Source organism: Lepidochelys olivacea (assembly GCF_965140295.1).
Source record: "Lepidochelys olivacea isolate rLepOli2 genome assembly, chromosome: 13".
NCBI lineage: Eukaryota > Metazoa > Chordata > Testudines > Cheloniidae > Lepidochelys > Lepidochelys olivacea.
Window position 1 is genome coordinate 25,835,564 of NC_140423.1, and position 15,742 is coordinate 25,851,305.

At 49.9% G+C, this 15,742-nt stretch overlaps 1 protein-coding gene across 2 annotated transcripts in view; it reads left to right on the forward strand.

The window, feature by feature from the left end:
- The window catches only part of DLGAP4 (DLG associated protein 4), a 270,883-nt gene that overhangs the window by 180,695 nt on the left and 74,446 nt on the right, over nucleotides 1-15,742 (forward strand). Inside the window, exons 5-7 of one of the 2 annotated variants that reach the window (XM_084645809.1) lie at nucleotides 3,237-3,351; nucleotides 9,176-9,226; nucleotides 10,912-11,158. In XM_084645809.1, coding sequence (XP_084501935.1) covers nucleotides 3,237-3,351; nucleotides 9,176-9,226; nucleotides 10,912-11,158 — 413 coding nt within the window. The remainder of the gene's footprint in view (nucleotides 1-3,236; nucleotides 3,352-9,175; nucleotides 9,227-10,911; nucleotides 11,159-15,742) is intronic. The other variant, XM_084645810.1, reaches the window with a different exon arrangement.

The following is a 15,742-nucleotide window of genomic DNA, read 5'->3' on the forward strand; positions in this document are numbered from 1 at the left end:
AGCTGTCTTGGGCAGAGCCCTCATCTGGAGCTTGCCTCCTCTGTTGGTCCAAGGCTGTTAACTTCCAGGGCACAGCGTGAAGTCAAACCCTGCTGTCCACACTCAGGCAAGCCCCTCCGTGGGAGATTTGCCTAAGGAAGCACTGACTGAGTAAACCACCCATCAGTTTGGGCCCAGCTCTCTCTCCTGGTAGGCGGTCGGCCTGGGTAGGTGGTGGGGAGTGTTGGAGGGGAACCGTGAGGGGGGCAATGTTGCTGTTACTTTTTATTGGTGCATCTGACAAGCCTAAAGACAGTGTAAGGGGACAGTATTACACCCTAGGACTAAAGTAAACCCTGTGGCCTCCATTCCCAGCGCATTTCCCTCGCAATCTGTTTGGAAACAGGATGAGTGAAGAGTGATGGATAAACAGCCACAGGATCCTTCCTTACTCATGCCCATCAGCACCTCTATTAGTTGGCTGGACACAAAGACTTGCCAAAGTACCCTGCTGGGGGGCTGGGCTATTCATCAGAGCTCTGACCAGAAGAGAGGGGATTACGCTGACCTCCATGACAAACGATCACATCAGGACGAGGGGCATCGGGGCCAGATCCAAAGCTCATTAGAGTCAATGAGAAAACTCTTGTTGATGTCAGAGGGCTTTGGACTGGGCCCTCAATGGCAAGGTTGGTCATGGACTCCAGTGGGTGTAGGTCCAGGCCCAGTTTGTTTCCTGGATCCTTGAAGAGGCCCTGAGTTACGTGCTGGTGGCTGCACAGAGGCCTGCAGGTTGAACCCAGCTGCCCGCTTTCCCAGGCCTGCAGCAGAGTGTCCTGCATTGCAGGCTCTGGGGGTCACTGCGTGGCACTGCCCACAATCAGCCATCCAGAAGCGGCACTAGGTGTTCCTTTAAAATATGGCCCATGAGAGTCTCTTAGCAAGATGAGTTTGGGGAGGGACCTCTGCGCTTCCGCTTCCCCGCAGCTTCAGCATACCCAGCAGTGCCTGAGGTGCAATTCTGTGGAGCAGTATTGCCACCCAGTGGCCATCCAGAGTTATCCTGCCCAGGTGTATATGTCTGTATAAACCAACGTCCCAAGAGAGTCCCTGTGGAACAATTTTGCCAGAGGATGCTGGGAAGGCCAAGACTATAATAGGGTTCAAAAAATAATTGGATAAGTTCACGGAGGATAGGTCCATCAATGGCTGTTAGCCAGGATGGGTAGGGAGAGTGTCCCACCCTAGCCTTTGTTTGCCAGAAGCTGGCAATGGGCAACAGGGGGTGGATCACTTGATGATGACCTGTTCTGTTCATTCCCTCTGGGGCACCTGGCATTGCCACTGTCGGAAGACAGGATACTGAGCTAGATGGACCTTTGATCTGACCCTGTATGGCCGTTCTTCTGTTGTTAAGAGATAACCCAGTGTTCCTGAATCATCCCAGGGGCTGCCCAGGTTAGGCACAGATTCGTTCCAACACCGTCTATATGGTATGGCAAGGGGAATTTATTCATCATGGATCAGTGGCTCAGAGAAATCAGAATTAATTTGAAACGGATATTTACCAGCACCTGAATTAGCCTACCACACCTGTGGCATGGCCTAGCATGTCTGGGATATGGCCTAGGACATGTATAACATGGCCTCGCATGTATGTGGCAGGAGTAGAGACGCTGCTGTACCTGCTGTTTTCCCTGTCTCCTGCATAAATGAGTCACCTTCCCCCAAACCACATCCCATCCCATACCTGAAAAGCAGAAAGGAGGACCCTCCCCCTCCCCTCACCCGCTCTTGTTCCTTCCTAGGAACTGAGATGAACACAGATAAATAAGCTGTTGCCCTGTTTCATGATTGCTCCTTCCTAGGTTCAGCTCTCACACTGGAGGGGTGAAATCCTCGTGAGTAGCCAATGCGTGTCCAGCAATGCCAACCCCAAACATTCAGAAATCATGACTCAGTGCCCCAAAATCATGAGGTGGGAGGTGTCTTTAGAATTTGCCTCATGGTGTTGGAGCCTTTAGGGGTCACGTTTTCAAGCTTTTCTCTGCAGCCACAAAGGCTAGAGATGAAAACTGAAAGGGTCAGCTCATAACCTAGGGCTTTAAGAAAAACCACCAATGTTGCAAGTCTTGCAACAAAATCACAAGAGTGAGCAACACTGTGTGTCCCCATGCAATGATCATGAGAGCCAATATAATGCTAGAGGTGGATAGATCCGAGAATGTCCATGATATCCTCTACCCCATCAAAGCAACAGAGTATCGTTTCATGTAGGCAAACACCTCCCAGTATCCAAACTTGGATCTGAGCCCTGACTCCTGGGCAGGGCACAGGTTGCAAGAAGACTGTCATAAAAGAGCGTCGATAAGCAATGTGCGTGGCGTTGGGTAACTGTGGTGCCACAGGGCCCATTTTATCCTGTGTGTTACAGCAGTCCCTCGCAGTGCCAGATGAGCTCACGGCCCCCTTGTGCTAGGTGCCCTGCACACACACAGTGAGGCCCTGCCCAGAAGAGTTGTGCTCAGGAATTTCATAGAATAAGCCATTTTCCATCAACCCCCCTTTTTCTGACCAGTCCCAGTTGCAGTCTACAGGCAGAGAAGAGGCCCAGAGCTGGGAGGTGACTTGCCTAGGTCAGCAGTAACACAGCTAGGAAAAGACCCCAGGTTCCCTGACTCCCAGGCTCACTCCCTAGCCACTGGCCCACACTGCCTTTGTGTCTGATGCTTGCTGTTCATGCTGTGCCCCAGAGGAGTGGAGGAGAGTCCAGAGTGGCAGTCAGTGCGTAGGCTAACCCCCATCACTGTGCTTGGTTAATTTGGGGGACAGGGACACAGACGGGAGGGAGGTCTGGCATCCATCCTCTCCCCCCACCCTTCCATTTCAGCATGCTGAAAGGCCTCACATCTGTGCCAGCCATGGATCTGTCTTCCCTAACTCAGCATAGCCAAGCCTCAGGCAGCTCTCAAAAGCTCAGCAAGGTGCTTTCCTTCTACTCCTGTCCTCCCAGCACTGAATATGGGGCTGAGCCCTGCATTCTTGGGCCTGATTGGCTTCTGGATTTCCTTGCACTGCATAAATGAGCCCAGCGGAGGGTGCCAGAGGGTGACGTCTGCCTGAGCACTTGCCCTTTCCTGCAGATGGAAGGCTTGGCTAGTTGCCTTGAGGGTTATTTGCCAACCCCCACGGCTGCCTCTCTCATCTCCTGCTAGCCTGGGGCTTCCTCTCAGTCTCTCTCTCCCTTTGCCCTGCAGGAGCCTGGACCGCCTGGACTCTGTCGAGATCCTCTTACCTCCAAAGTTCCCAAGTTGGGAGGAAGAATACAACCAGCTCACTGACAACATCGATGAGTCCAGCTGCATCAGCCAGGTGAGCGTGAGCAGCATCAGTTCCACCCAGAGCCAGCCGCAACAGGGCGGGCAGGACGCAGGTAGGGGTGGTCCCAGAGGAAGAGGAAGGGGATTGGTAGGCGGAAGGAGACAGTAGGGTGGGTGATGGGAAGGGATTTTCCTTTGCGCCACAAAATCAAGCAGGGTGCATGCAGCTGATGGGAAGCTACTCTCTTTCAGCATTGCCAGCGCACCCAAATTCAGGCATGTAACCCCCCAGCAAACAGCTCTGCTAATGCACTGGAATCCTGATCTGTAGTAGCCCCCTGGTTCCAGTCCTGGGCCTCCACACAGCTCTGCCAATGCCGCTGAATTCAGACCCAGCTACCCAGTGGGATTTCAGTCCTGGGGCCCACCACAGCCCTGTAAATGGACATTAATGATGAAATACCATCATTACAATGCTGCCCTAGGCCTTGGCATCTGCACATCTCTGCCAATCCAGCTCAGGGCTTGTCTACACACAGAGTTGCACTGGTTTAGCTAAAGGTGTGATGTTGCAGCGATTGAATTAAACCAGTGCTGCTTTGAGTGGGAACACTGTGCAGCACTTCAAACCTGGTTTATATCCATTTAGCTTGCAAATTAACCGGTGCAGCCTATGCCGAAGTGAGCCCAGTTTACACAGATGTAAGAGTGTCTGCACACAGCACTGCATGGCTTTAACTCAGTTGGTGCTGTGAGAGATGTGAGACCTTGGAAGTGAGGAAACTTCTATTATAGTGAGATGTGCTAGATGCCATAGCCACCGGGATTAGTAATAAACTTTTGTATCTGGAAATGGTATCTATATCTTTGGGAGATGTTGTATTCTAGCTCCATTAGGGAGGGCTACCAAACATCCTCCAGGAACCAAAATCAGTGGGGGTTAATTACTGCAAATCCCTGGAGCTGTTCCCTCTTCTGGGAAGTACCACTGACTGGGAGAACTGCAGAGACTGCTTCAGACTGGTTCAAGAGGACCAGGAGACAAAGAAAAAGCTTGTGATGAAAAGGGCTAGCCTGAACTGACTGGGGGTGGGGGGCTCTTTCTGAGCCACAGACTGACATGAGACTGTAACCAAGAGGGCAAACCCCTGCTGGAAGGGTTTGAAAAACTGGAAGCCTCCTAGGGTCTCCCTGTGGAAGATGGGTAACCCCTGGTAAGCACAGCATGCATGTAGACTGTTGTTTTATTCTCTGTTTTCTCTGTAATGCTTTTGTCCTAAAATAAATGTACTGTGCTTTGTGAAAGCTGGGAACCATTGTCATTGTCCCGGGGAGAGAGTGAGCGGCAGCCACTGGACCAAGGTTAGGCCTGCTGGGATAAGCACAGTGAATTGCAGGGGCACGGCAAGCTTAAAGTCCCAGTGTGAAGGGAGAGGGACGTGGGTCGCCACCTATAGAGGGGGGATGGCTGGAGGCCTGAGTTCTAACGGGGTGTCCTTGAGCACACAATGAAACCCTGGAACTCGTGCAACTTTGTGTGCAGGCCAGGTCTAAATGGGTGGGCTCCTTCACCAGCCCAGGAAAGAGTAAGTGCTCTGCCTCAGGACAGGTCTGCACTACAGACTTGCATCAGTGCAGCCGCACTGATGCTGCTACGCCACTGTCATGCTTCGGGTGAAGATGCTCTAAACGGAGGGGAGAGAGCTCTCCCGTCAGCTCCACCTCCGGGAGAGGTGGTAGCTGTGTCGGGGAGAGAAGCTCTCCCACCTACACAGCACTGTCTACATGGAGAGTTACGGTCACTATAACTACGTCCTTCAGGAGGGTGGATTTTTCACACCCTTGAGTGACTTAGCTATAGCCAAGTGTGTAGTGCAGGCCCTCGCCTCAGGACACAACTCATTATCTCAGCCCTTAGAAAGAGGACACCCCCTTCCCTTAAATCCCTTGCTGGAGATTAGACAGGCAGGTAGCCCTTATCCCTTTCCAGACTGTTTTACCCAGTCACACCAGGCCTCCATCAGTAACAGCAGACCGTGTCTCTCTACACACATGCACACACAGACACACACACATCATGCTTCTCCTGAGCCTGCCCTGCTCACACACTGCCAAGTTTGCCATAGCATGTGCTGGGTGAAGGCAGCCTGGTGTGGTGATTCGAGCCTGGGGCTGGACATCAGGCAATCAGAGTTCTGTTCCCAGTCACTAGTGGGTGCCAGAGAGCAAGACAGGCCAACACTCTAAACACTCAAATCCAGGTGTTCAGATTCAGGATTGTAGTTCCTTTACCTCTCAGTTTCTCTATCTGTAAAATGGGGATAGTTCTTTGTAAAGCACTTTGAGATCCTCAAGGAAAGATGCTAAATAGATGTCAAACATTATCCACCAGGGAGTATTTATTACAGTTAATTATTATTCTTTTTTCAGAGTAGCAGCTGTGTTAGTCTGTATCCGCAAAAAGAAAAGGAGGACTTGTGGCATCTTAGAGACTCACAAATTTATTTGAGCATAAGCTTTCATGAGCTACAGCTCACTTCATCGGATCTTCATCATACTTTGTAGATCACCAACAACGTGCTGGGTGTTTGGCTATCCGGACACTTGGCTATCCGGACACTTTGGCTATCCGGACACATCCGGACTAGGGACCAGCACACTCATTTCATATGTGAACTAATCTCTGGGGATGTCTACACTGCAGCTCAGGCAGACATATCTGCATTAGCTCTGACTGAGATTGCGCCTTAAAAAGAGAAGAGCAGCCATGGTGGGGTGAGCAGTGGGACGGGCTAGCCACTCTGAGTGTGTACCTAGTAGTGTCTTGGACAGGGCTGCCCTTGTGGCAGCTAGCCTCTCCTGGCACTTATGTCGCTGCAGCTATTTTTATCGGACTAGCTAGATCAGAGCTAGCAGGGATATGTCTGTTCAATATCTTCATCAATGATTTGGATAATGGCATAGAGAGTACGCTTCTAAAGTGTACAGACAATACCAAGCTGGGAGGGGTTGCAAGCGCTTTGGAAGAAAATTCAAAATGATCTGGACAAACTGAAGAAAGGGTCTGAAGTAAATAGGATGAAATTCAATAAGGACAAATGCAAAGTACTCCACTTAGGAAGGAACAATCAATTGCACACATACAAAATGGGAAATGACTGCCTAGGAAGCAGTACTGCAGAAAGGGATCTGGGGGTCATAGTGGATCTCAAGCTAAATATGAGTCAACAGTGTAACACTGTTGCAAAAAACCCCAAACATCATTCTGGCATGTATTAACAGGAGTGTTGTAAACAAGACACAAGAATTAATTCTTCCTCTCTACTCCATGCTGATAACTAGAGTACAGTGTCCAGTTCTGGGTGTCACATTTCAGGAAAGATGTGGACAAATTGGAGAAAATCCAGAGAAGAGCAACAAAAATGATTAAAGGTCTAGAAAACATGACCTATGAGGGAAGATTGAAAAAATTGGGTTTGTTTAGTCTGGAGAAGAGAAGACTGAAGGGGGGACATAATAACAGTTTTCAACTACATACAAGGTTGTTACAAGGAGGGAGAAAAAATGTTCTTGTTAACTTCTGAGGATGGGACAAGAAGCAATGGGCTTTAATTGCAGCACGGGAGGTTTAGGCTGGACATTAGGAAAAACTTCAGTGTCAGGATAGTTAAGCACCAGAAGAAATTGCCTAGGGAGGCTGTAGAATCTCTGTCATTGGAGGTTTTTAAGAACAGGTTAGACAAACACCTGTCTGAATGGTCTAGCTATTACGGAGTCCTGCCTTGAGTGCAGGGGACTGGACTTAATGACCTTCCAATCCTACACTTCTATGGTTCTGAGTTGGAGACTGCACCTTCCAACTCCAGTACAGCCATACCCTATGTTTGAACCCAGATCTCTAGTGGGAACAGCTGGGGCAGAGGGAATACTTAGCTTGTGCTCAACCTCAGACTAAGAGTACTGTCTAAAATCTCAACCCCAGCTCCCAATTAAGTCAATGGGAGACTTTCCCTGGCCTTCACTAGGAGTTGATCCAGACACTAAGTATGAATGATCTCTGAGATGTGCGGGGGGATTCACTTCTATTTCAATAGCTTTATTGGCATGACAAAGGGTACCAATGTTACCAAAGGGAACACACCAAGTGTCTTGATCAAACTCAGCCCTGGTGTAACTCTGCTGCTTCACTGGAGTTCGACCTGCCTAAACAAGGGCTGACTTTGTCCCTCTGAACTTGAGATGTGTTTTGCAGCAGTGATGGGATTCCGTAGACCATTGACCCACCCACCAAGTGACAGCAAGAACTGATGCTAATGCAGGACTTGTCCCAGCCTGTCCATCTTGTGTGTCTGGCCATGTGTGATTCGGTGGCAGGTTGTGAGGCCATTTGTGATGTTGCCTGTTGTCCTCCCAAAGTTGAGCACAGTTTTTCTTCCTCTCTTTGACCGTTTCTAAGAGCTCCCCAAAGCATTTTTCATACTTTGTCCAGTGAAGCAGACAACAGTTTCTCTCCATTCCAGTGTCTCTCATGTCATGCTGATTTGCAAGGCTGCCAACTAGCCAACAGAGATGAGCCCAAGTCACCGAGTTTTATGCAGATTTGGATATATATCCAAACTTCCCTAAAGTCTGAGGCTCTGCAGGTTTTGGTTTCTGGTTCGGCCCTTTCTAGCTATGGGTACAGACAGCCAAGTTCTGATCTGAGAATGATCCAGACCCGAATCTTTCCAAATTCGGAACATCCACATTTTGCAGCTGACCCCATCTGTGTAACGGGCCAAACCAAAGCCCCAGATCTGACCCCTCTTAACTGTGGGGAGATTCTGAATCCAGATTCTCACAGTGATGCATCTTGTAGTTAGGTATCTGCCGGAGACAATATTCTGAGTAGGGTCTCAGATCCTGTGGTAATGGGCACAACATACGAATAGACTAGAATAGAGGAACCAGCATTTTGTGTCTTTGCAGCGTTCACTCCAGCAGGCAGCATGTTTTGTTTTTAAGGTGAAGCAAATACTGTTTGGCTTTGAATAGGATTGGTTGTGTCGTGGCACCGTTGTTGTGATATTGGGGGGTTAGTGCAGCCAGGCCAGGCTGTGGTAACTCTGGTTCAGTGGTGGTAGTGTGGGCATAGACCAGGCTCAGGCTGTTGTATAGCCTTGTTCTGAGCAGGGTTAGGTGATAAGCTGATTAAAATACCCTCTCCCTGTCTACACCAGTGCTCCCACTCTTGCTAGCGCCAGTGGAGCTGAGCTGATCCCAGAGCAGAGGCAGCAGATGGGCTGCGAATGCTCGGGGCAGACACAAGTTGGTAAGAATGGAGTGTCTCCTCATCCAATTGCTGGTTTGCATCTGGCAGAGCTTTGGGGTGGAGGGAGAATCTGAAGTGTTGGCTGAGCTGGTGCCAGAAGCTGAGCCTTCGTGCACATGTTGCAATCAGCTGTGGGAATGGTCCTGACTCTACTCCTGTGTGCAGAGAGTTCCTGTGGATGCTGGCCTGTCGGTGCAGGTTGTCTGCTGGGATTTTGTCCAGTTTGTTACAGTCACTGGTAGTTGTTGGGCCTTCAGCATTTGCATCTGTGTATTATGATCAACTAAATGTGTCCAGCGGCTTCTTTGTGGCCTGGAAGAATCCTGTGGAGCTTTGTCTTGTTGTATCTGTGCAGCCATCTTAGCAGCCAGCAAGGAGGGGGCAGATTCTGCTATTCTGACACTTCAAGGGGTCTCCAGATAGGTGGCAACAGAGAGGGTAGCAGCTGCAGTTCTCGGGGGGAACATCTGTTTGTCCCCCACTGTCTGCAGTTCCTGTGGAATGACTCTGTGTTTAACAAGGCCCCGGGTCTTGTGCTTTAACCTTCTCCAACTCTTTCTTCCAGATATTTGGACAGTCCTCATTTATCCCACAGATATTTACACACGGAGAGCAGGTACCGTCCCTCTGACATTTTCCTGTCGCCCCCTGTGGATGTTTTTTTCTGTTGCCTTCTATGGATGTCTCCCCCTGGACCAGTTTAATAAAGGCCGTGTGTCTGAGGGTGCAGCATGTCATAAGAAATTGTATCAGGGAGTGGCCTGTAGGGAGGGGTAGAGAAATGTTGCGGGGGGGATGGGGGGAGACGCAATAAATGTTCTGCAGAAGCCTCTGGTGTCAGGACAGGGAGTGAAATATTTGCTACACTGAAGCCACTAATGCATCTTCAGAGAAAGTCTCTTTGTGTTCCTTGGTCACAACCCTTTAGCCAGTCGTTTGACACGATAAAAGCTTTGGGACATGAGCAGGGCATGTACTGTCTGGTGCTTGCATGATCCTGGTGTCCTGGATTTGACTGAGCCAAAATGATCAGCATTCAAATCTCCAGCCTGGATCTTCCCAGCCTAGCTTGCTTTGGAGCTCAGATGGGAGCCAAGCAGCATCCATGAGATTGCGTGTGTACTTGGGAGTGTGCTTCTGTGCATGTGAAAGACTACAAGAGTGTATGTGTGAGAGAGGGAATGGGTGTGGCTGAGTGTAGGTGTGAGAACACCCCAGAGTCTCATCTCCCACTCAACCTTTCTGATCCAGCTCCCGCTGAGGTCAGTGGGGCTCCAGTGAAAATTGATCAGACCCCTGGAGATCAGGGTTGGGGGCACTTTGAATAACTCCCGGGAGACATTGGAAAAAGGGTGAGAAAGAGCAGACAGCTGGGCATGGAGGTAAATTACAGAGGTGGGGCTAAGAGAGAGATAATTATTATTCTTGCAGTCAGATCAGAACACCTCTTTGACTAATCACTTATCTGTATTTACTGGTATGTTTATTAATTTCAGTCCAGCTCTTATTTCATCTGAACCCCTCCTTAGTTAAAATCTGACATGATTATCTGCTTCTAGGGCAAGCATATGCCAGCCTGGGATAGACCCAGGGCATACAGGAAGCAGGGGAAGCTGGGAAGGAGCTGGAGTGATGAATTGGGAAGCAGAGAATGGAGCAGCCTTCAGAGAGGTTGCACTGCCTGCTCTCTGGGTCCCTGCCTTCTACCTGACTATTCACAGCCATTCATTTAGCCATTGATGGCCTGGCTGAGGTCTTCACTACAGGGGTACTCAGGGATGTAGGATCAAACTGATCACTGGATTTGGGGTCAGGAAGGGACTCCCCCACAGGGCACATTGGTAGGAACCTCAGCAGGTTTTTGAGCACTGATCAAGGAATTTAATTGTAACCCACGCCCTTCATGCCCCTGCTGAGCCACTCAGGGTGCTGTACAATAATTCATAATGCGTGGAACTTCCCTGGGACCTTCCACTGAGGATCTCAAAGCACTTTGCAGACGCCAGTGAATTAAGTCTCTCAACACCCCAGCAAGACAGGCAAATAGGTGACTTGTGTCAGGCCAAAAATCCCAGTGAATGGAAGATTTTGGCATAGAACCTGTCCCCCCGCTGGCTCTGACCACTACACCATGCTGCCTTGCTACAGATAAAATTAAATCCATGTATAAACACAACACCTTGATAAAAACTGCCCTGATAGAGCTATGCACTGGGCAAGACAGGGTTGTTTCAGGTGGTAGAAGGGAGGGAGCAGGTTCTGAATAGGAGGGCAGCTGACCCTGCCTCTCTTCCCCTGCAGACAAGGGAGGCAGAGCTGAGCGACCAGTATGAGACAGTCTGTGAATCAGCCTACACTGAAGCCGAATCAGCTGCTGTGGAGGTGCTGGATCTGCCTCTGCCCAGCTACTTCCGCTCCCGGAGCCACAGCTACCTCCGAGCCATCCAGGCAGGCTGTTCCCAGGAAGAAGACATGGCCTCCCTCCGATCCCTCTCGCCGCCTCCCGCCAGCAGCATCAGTGGCAGCAGGACGCTCCCCAGCAACAGCAGTAAGTGCCATGGGGTGTGCATGGTGGAGGAGCCTGGGGTGGCAGGGGAGCCTTGGCACTGGGACTTGGGATTGGGGAAGCATGCTCCGAATGAGACGGGAGCTGCAGGGCCAAGAACAGCTAGTGTCTGATACCCTGCTGGAATGTTGCCCCATTGGGCAGCAACTAAGTTAGCTACCTGGGGCTGCATCAAAATGGAAACAGAGCTGTCGGGTCTGGGGTTAGTTACTTCAATGCTGCTGGGTGTGCTAGGTGCAGCCAAGATGTCCTTGTTTGGTGCAACTGAGCTGTCTACGTCAACGGGTGCCCAGACACCAACGTGGCCTTAGCCACCTATTAGAGCCTTTGCCGTGACAGCCAGACTTGCTGAGTTTGCCTCATGCTCTGTACACCAGCTGGGGATTGAACCAGGGCCGTAGAAAGCCTCTGTTCTGTGTGAGGCTCTGGCTGAGCCAGTAGCAGCTGTACTAAGTCAGGGACCGCAGGGTATTGCCTGCCATTGACAGAGGTTGTGGATCCCATTGATACAGGAGCTGAAGTTAGAGATGTTCCAAGCACTGCTAATAATTGGGGATGCTTGTACCTGAGCTTCATAGATGACCCCCATTTTGTATACCATCGGACTTTGAAACCAGAGGGAGGGGTCCATTCCTTAATATACCTTGGTATATGGATCAGGTTGGGATACACTAGCCAGCAAGTTAAATCCTTCATCATCCTTATCTCCCTCCTCCTCCTCTCTCCCGTGCGCCTGACTGTCATTCACGGAGCTAGCTTGGTGCAGCAGACAGAGGGTGAAACCTTGCTCAGAGCATTCACCTTGAGACCTAAGAGGGTGAAAGTGATTTTGCCCCAGGTGTCTGTTTTCCCAAGGGGTGAGATCTCAGCGAGTCTCATGGCTACAAGGAACTGGCATTTAAACAAGATGCAGAAGCATGTGGATAATGGACGGAGTAGAGTTTAGAAGGTTTGGCCCCCCATTTCCTGGGTGATAATGGAAGAGAGATGGCATTTGTTACTAGCATGGTAACTCCTGTGGGGTCTCCCCATAGGAGCTCTGTATGGGTCACACTTAGGGCTCAGTTAAAGTGTTTCTTGTGAATATAGTACTAATGAAAGGTGAAAGATTGACAGCCCTGCAGACAAGCCCTGTATTCATCCAGCAACAGATCGGGCAGCAGCAGTGAAAGCATCCCTCATGTTACTCCACCAATGGGCCCCAGCTGTGATCCAGAGGGACCACCTTTAGTGATGGTGGGGGAGCTCAGCTTCCATGGTCCATTCAAGCCAGGGCATTCTTGACAAGGGGCCCATTAGCACTAACTGGAGATGAGGATGGTTTTGTGGTGTGGACATTTACCCACGAGGCCCTGGCCTAAGACTCATTGTCCTCCTTTCACAAAGGCCACCAGAGAGCCCTGCAAAACTCATTGGTTCCACTTCACAGGGAGATTGTGGGAACAGCAGGTTTTGAACCACCTGCCTTTGCACCCTCTGAGTCTCACTCTGAATTTCAAGGCCAAACAAGCCCTTGAACCTCCAAGTGCAGCCTTGAATTCCTATGCAGAGACATGAACCAGTCCATGTTTGCTGGGCTCAGGGCCTTGAAGATGGCAGACCTGGGCAGGGTTTGCAACACAACCCAAACTAGTGTAACTAGTAGATTCTCTGTAACACAAAGTCTTTAAATCATTATTTGAGGATTTCAGTGACTCAGGCTGAGGTCAGGGGTCTATTGTGGGAGTGGGTGGGTGAGGTTCTGTGGCCTGTGATGTGCTGACGGTCAGACTAGAACTAGATGATCATGTTGGTCCCTTCTAGCCTTAAATTCTATGAGTCCAGTAGACTAAATGCAGGTAAACTTCCCAGTTTGTTGTGAACATTTTGCATATCTCAGGATGTGGAGAGCTGGCAAAGTGAAGAGGCAGAGAAGCAGGTGACAGATTAGAGGAAGAGAGGTGGGAGTGGCTGGTGATAGCTTAGGCCTAGATCAATGGAAGTTAGGGCCTTATGTACCTTTGAGGCTAGTCCTCTGTCAAAGTCGCTTTGGCCTGGGCTGCACTGCGGGGCGGTTCGAACTAAGATACGCAACTTCCGCTACACTATTCGCGTAGCTGCAGTCGAAGTATCTTAGTTTGAGTTACCTGGCCGTCCTCACGGCGGCGAGTCGACCGTGGCGGCTCCCCCGTTGACTCCGCTTACTCCTCCTGCCGAGGTGGAGTACAGGCGTCGATTCAGGGATCGATTTATCGTGTCTAGACGAGATGCGATAAATCGATCCCCGATAGATTGATCACTACCCGCCAAGCCGGTGGGTAGTGAAGACGTACCCTTTAACCACCAGACAGCAGGGAATTTATCTGCTGTCTGAACAGGCACCAGTTCCTTCATGTCTGTGGTGAACTTTGCCTATAGAAGTGCTACATACTCAATACATGTATTATCCACTGTGTGATGGGCTGGAACCAAAGCCCCGGATACAAACATCCCTGAACAGGGGGTCAGATAGGAGCCAGATCTAACTCCAAACTTCAAGGCAACATTGAAACAACCCAAACCTTAGACTCCCAGTGCCCCGCGAATTTGGCTCATCATCGTCACTTAGCAAATAATAATACGTTCAGATCCAAATTCCTCTGCTCATCTTTATTGCTCTTGGATGCAGCATTATTGGTTCCAGACAGACCCGTCTCTATAATTACTCGTATATTTGGTGTAAATCAGGAGTAGCTCCATTACCCTGGCATATGTAAGAGACCTGACATACTTCTGATCTGTGTTGTGATTAGCAAAAGGCAATTCTCAGGTATTCCAGGAAGATTGTAATAATAATGGTTCTGTTGTCGGGCAGTCCACAGGAAGTGGCTGTGATGCTCAGACTATGTTGCACTTAGATGGCAATTTTCCTCCCAAAGGGCTTGGTATATTTTACATACAGGAATGGTTTCACTTATCACTGAAACGCAGCCAGCTCTGAGGTGATACACAGCCACTGTTAACACTACACAGCAACTCTTTAGGACAGGACAATTTAGGATAGGAAGTGAAGAATACTGAAACTAATAATGTAGGGCAAGAAGTGAGGAACACTCTATGCAGTTGAAACCACCGTGGGAATTTAGGTAGGTGGAATGCTATGAGCCACGTTGGAATTCGGCCAGATCAGCAGGAATAGCAGTCTTGCAAAAAGTGTCATGGCATGTTTAATGATTACGAGTGCACTTTGATTCTGTAGTGATGGGCCCCCTATCAAGGCAGGGTGGAAGTGACCAAGGCATCCGTTTTACATCTCATCCAAAAGGCAGCCTGCCTGGCCTGCCAGCACCGTGCTGGGGAATGGTGATTCATTCAGTACTGACTCGTGGGAAGGATGCTTATTGCACAACCGGCACCACCGGCTGCTAGGTGTGGCTAGGAGGTCTCCCATTCCGATTGTAACTGATCTTGATGCTTTTAGCTTATGACAAGCACTCCTCAAGACGGCATGGCCACGGAGATAGGCTGGAACCACACCTGTATGTGTATCAATGTCATATCACTGTCTTAGCAGAACAAGGACTAACCTGCGTCTGTTCTTAGTCAAGGAAGCGCTGATCTTGAGCACGATTCATTGCATACCTTCCTATCTTACCACCCTCCCCCTCCCCCCAAGGTCTCACTCCAAATGGAAAGGTCTGTTTCCCCAGACTGGGCTGACAGCTGTTTGCAGAGTAAGCACAACCTAATGGTGATATTTTCAAAAGTGCCCACTGTTGGCCTAACTCTGCTCCTATGGATGTCAGTGGTGCCAACTGGGCACCCTTTGGAAAATGCCACCCTACATGTTCAGGAAGATGTGGCAAACTGGGGAGGGAGTACTCCCAGGTTTCAGAGGACTATGCTATAATAGGACTGAGATTTGCAGAGAGATCAGATTATTACCACCAACATTTGCCTCTTCAATACGGAAATCGTTCAGATGTCTTGGGTGATGATGTGACCAGAGTACTTCCCCCAAAGTTTTAATTTGCCAGTGGGTTGGTGGGGGAGGGGTCAGTTTGGTACCTTTATCTCAACTTCCTTCGGAACACCCAAAAGTGTGTGTATCTCTTTAAATCCCTTGACGCAATGGCATCTCGGTCGTGCCTCTCAGCTGTTCCTGGGTAACTGGGAGCACAGTCGGTTTGGTTCCTTTGCCCCCCCACTCACCCACCCACCCCCAGCACACTTGCTGTTGTCATTCTCCATTGCCTCACAAAGTTCAGGGTGCGTCACGTTGTTTGGCATGGCAGACAGCAGTGTTGTCTGCAGACAGAAGTTCCGGATTTTGTGGCTTTTCAGTTTCTAGATTTGGCTTGTCACTTTGGCAGTGGGAAACAGCAACATCCGCTGCTCAGCTTTGCAGAAAGGAGAGAGTCGGCTGTTCTGAGATGCTAGTTCTGGTCCTCCCAAGTGGTGGCCACAGCACATGCTCTGGGCGTGTGTCCGGGTTCCGTCCCCACTCTGAACTCTGGGGTACAGATGTGGGGACCCACATGAAAGACCCCCAAGCTTATTTCTACCAGCTTAGGTTAAAAACTTCCCCAAGGCACAAATCCTTCTTTG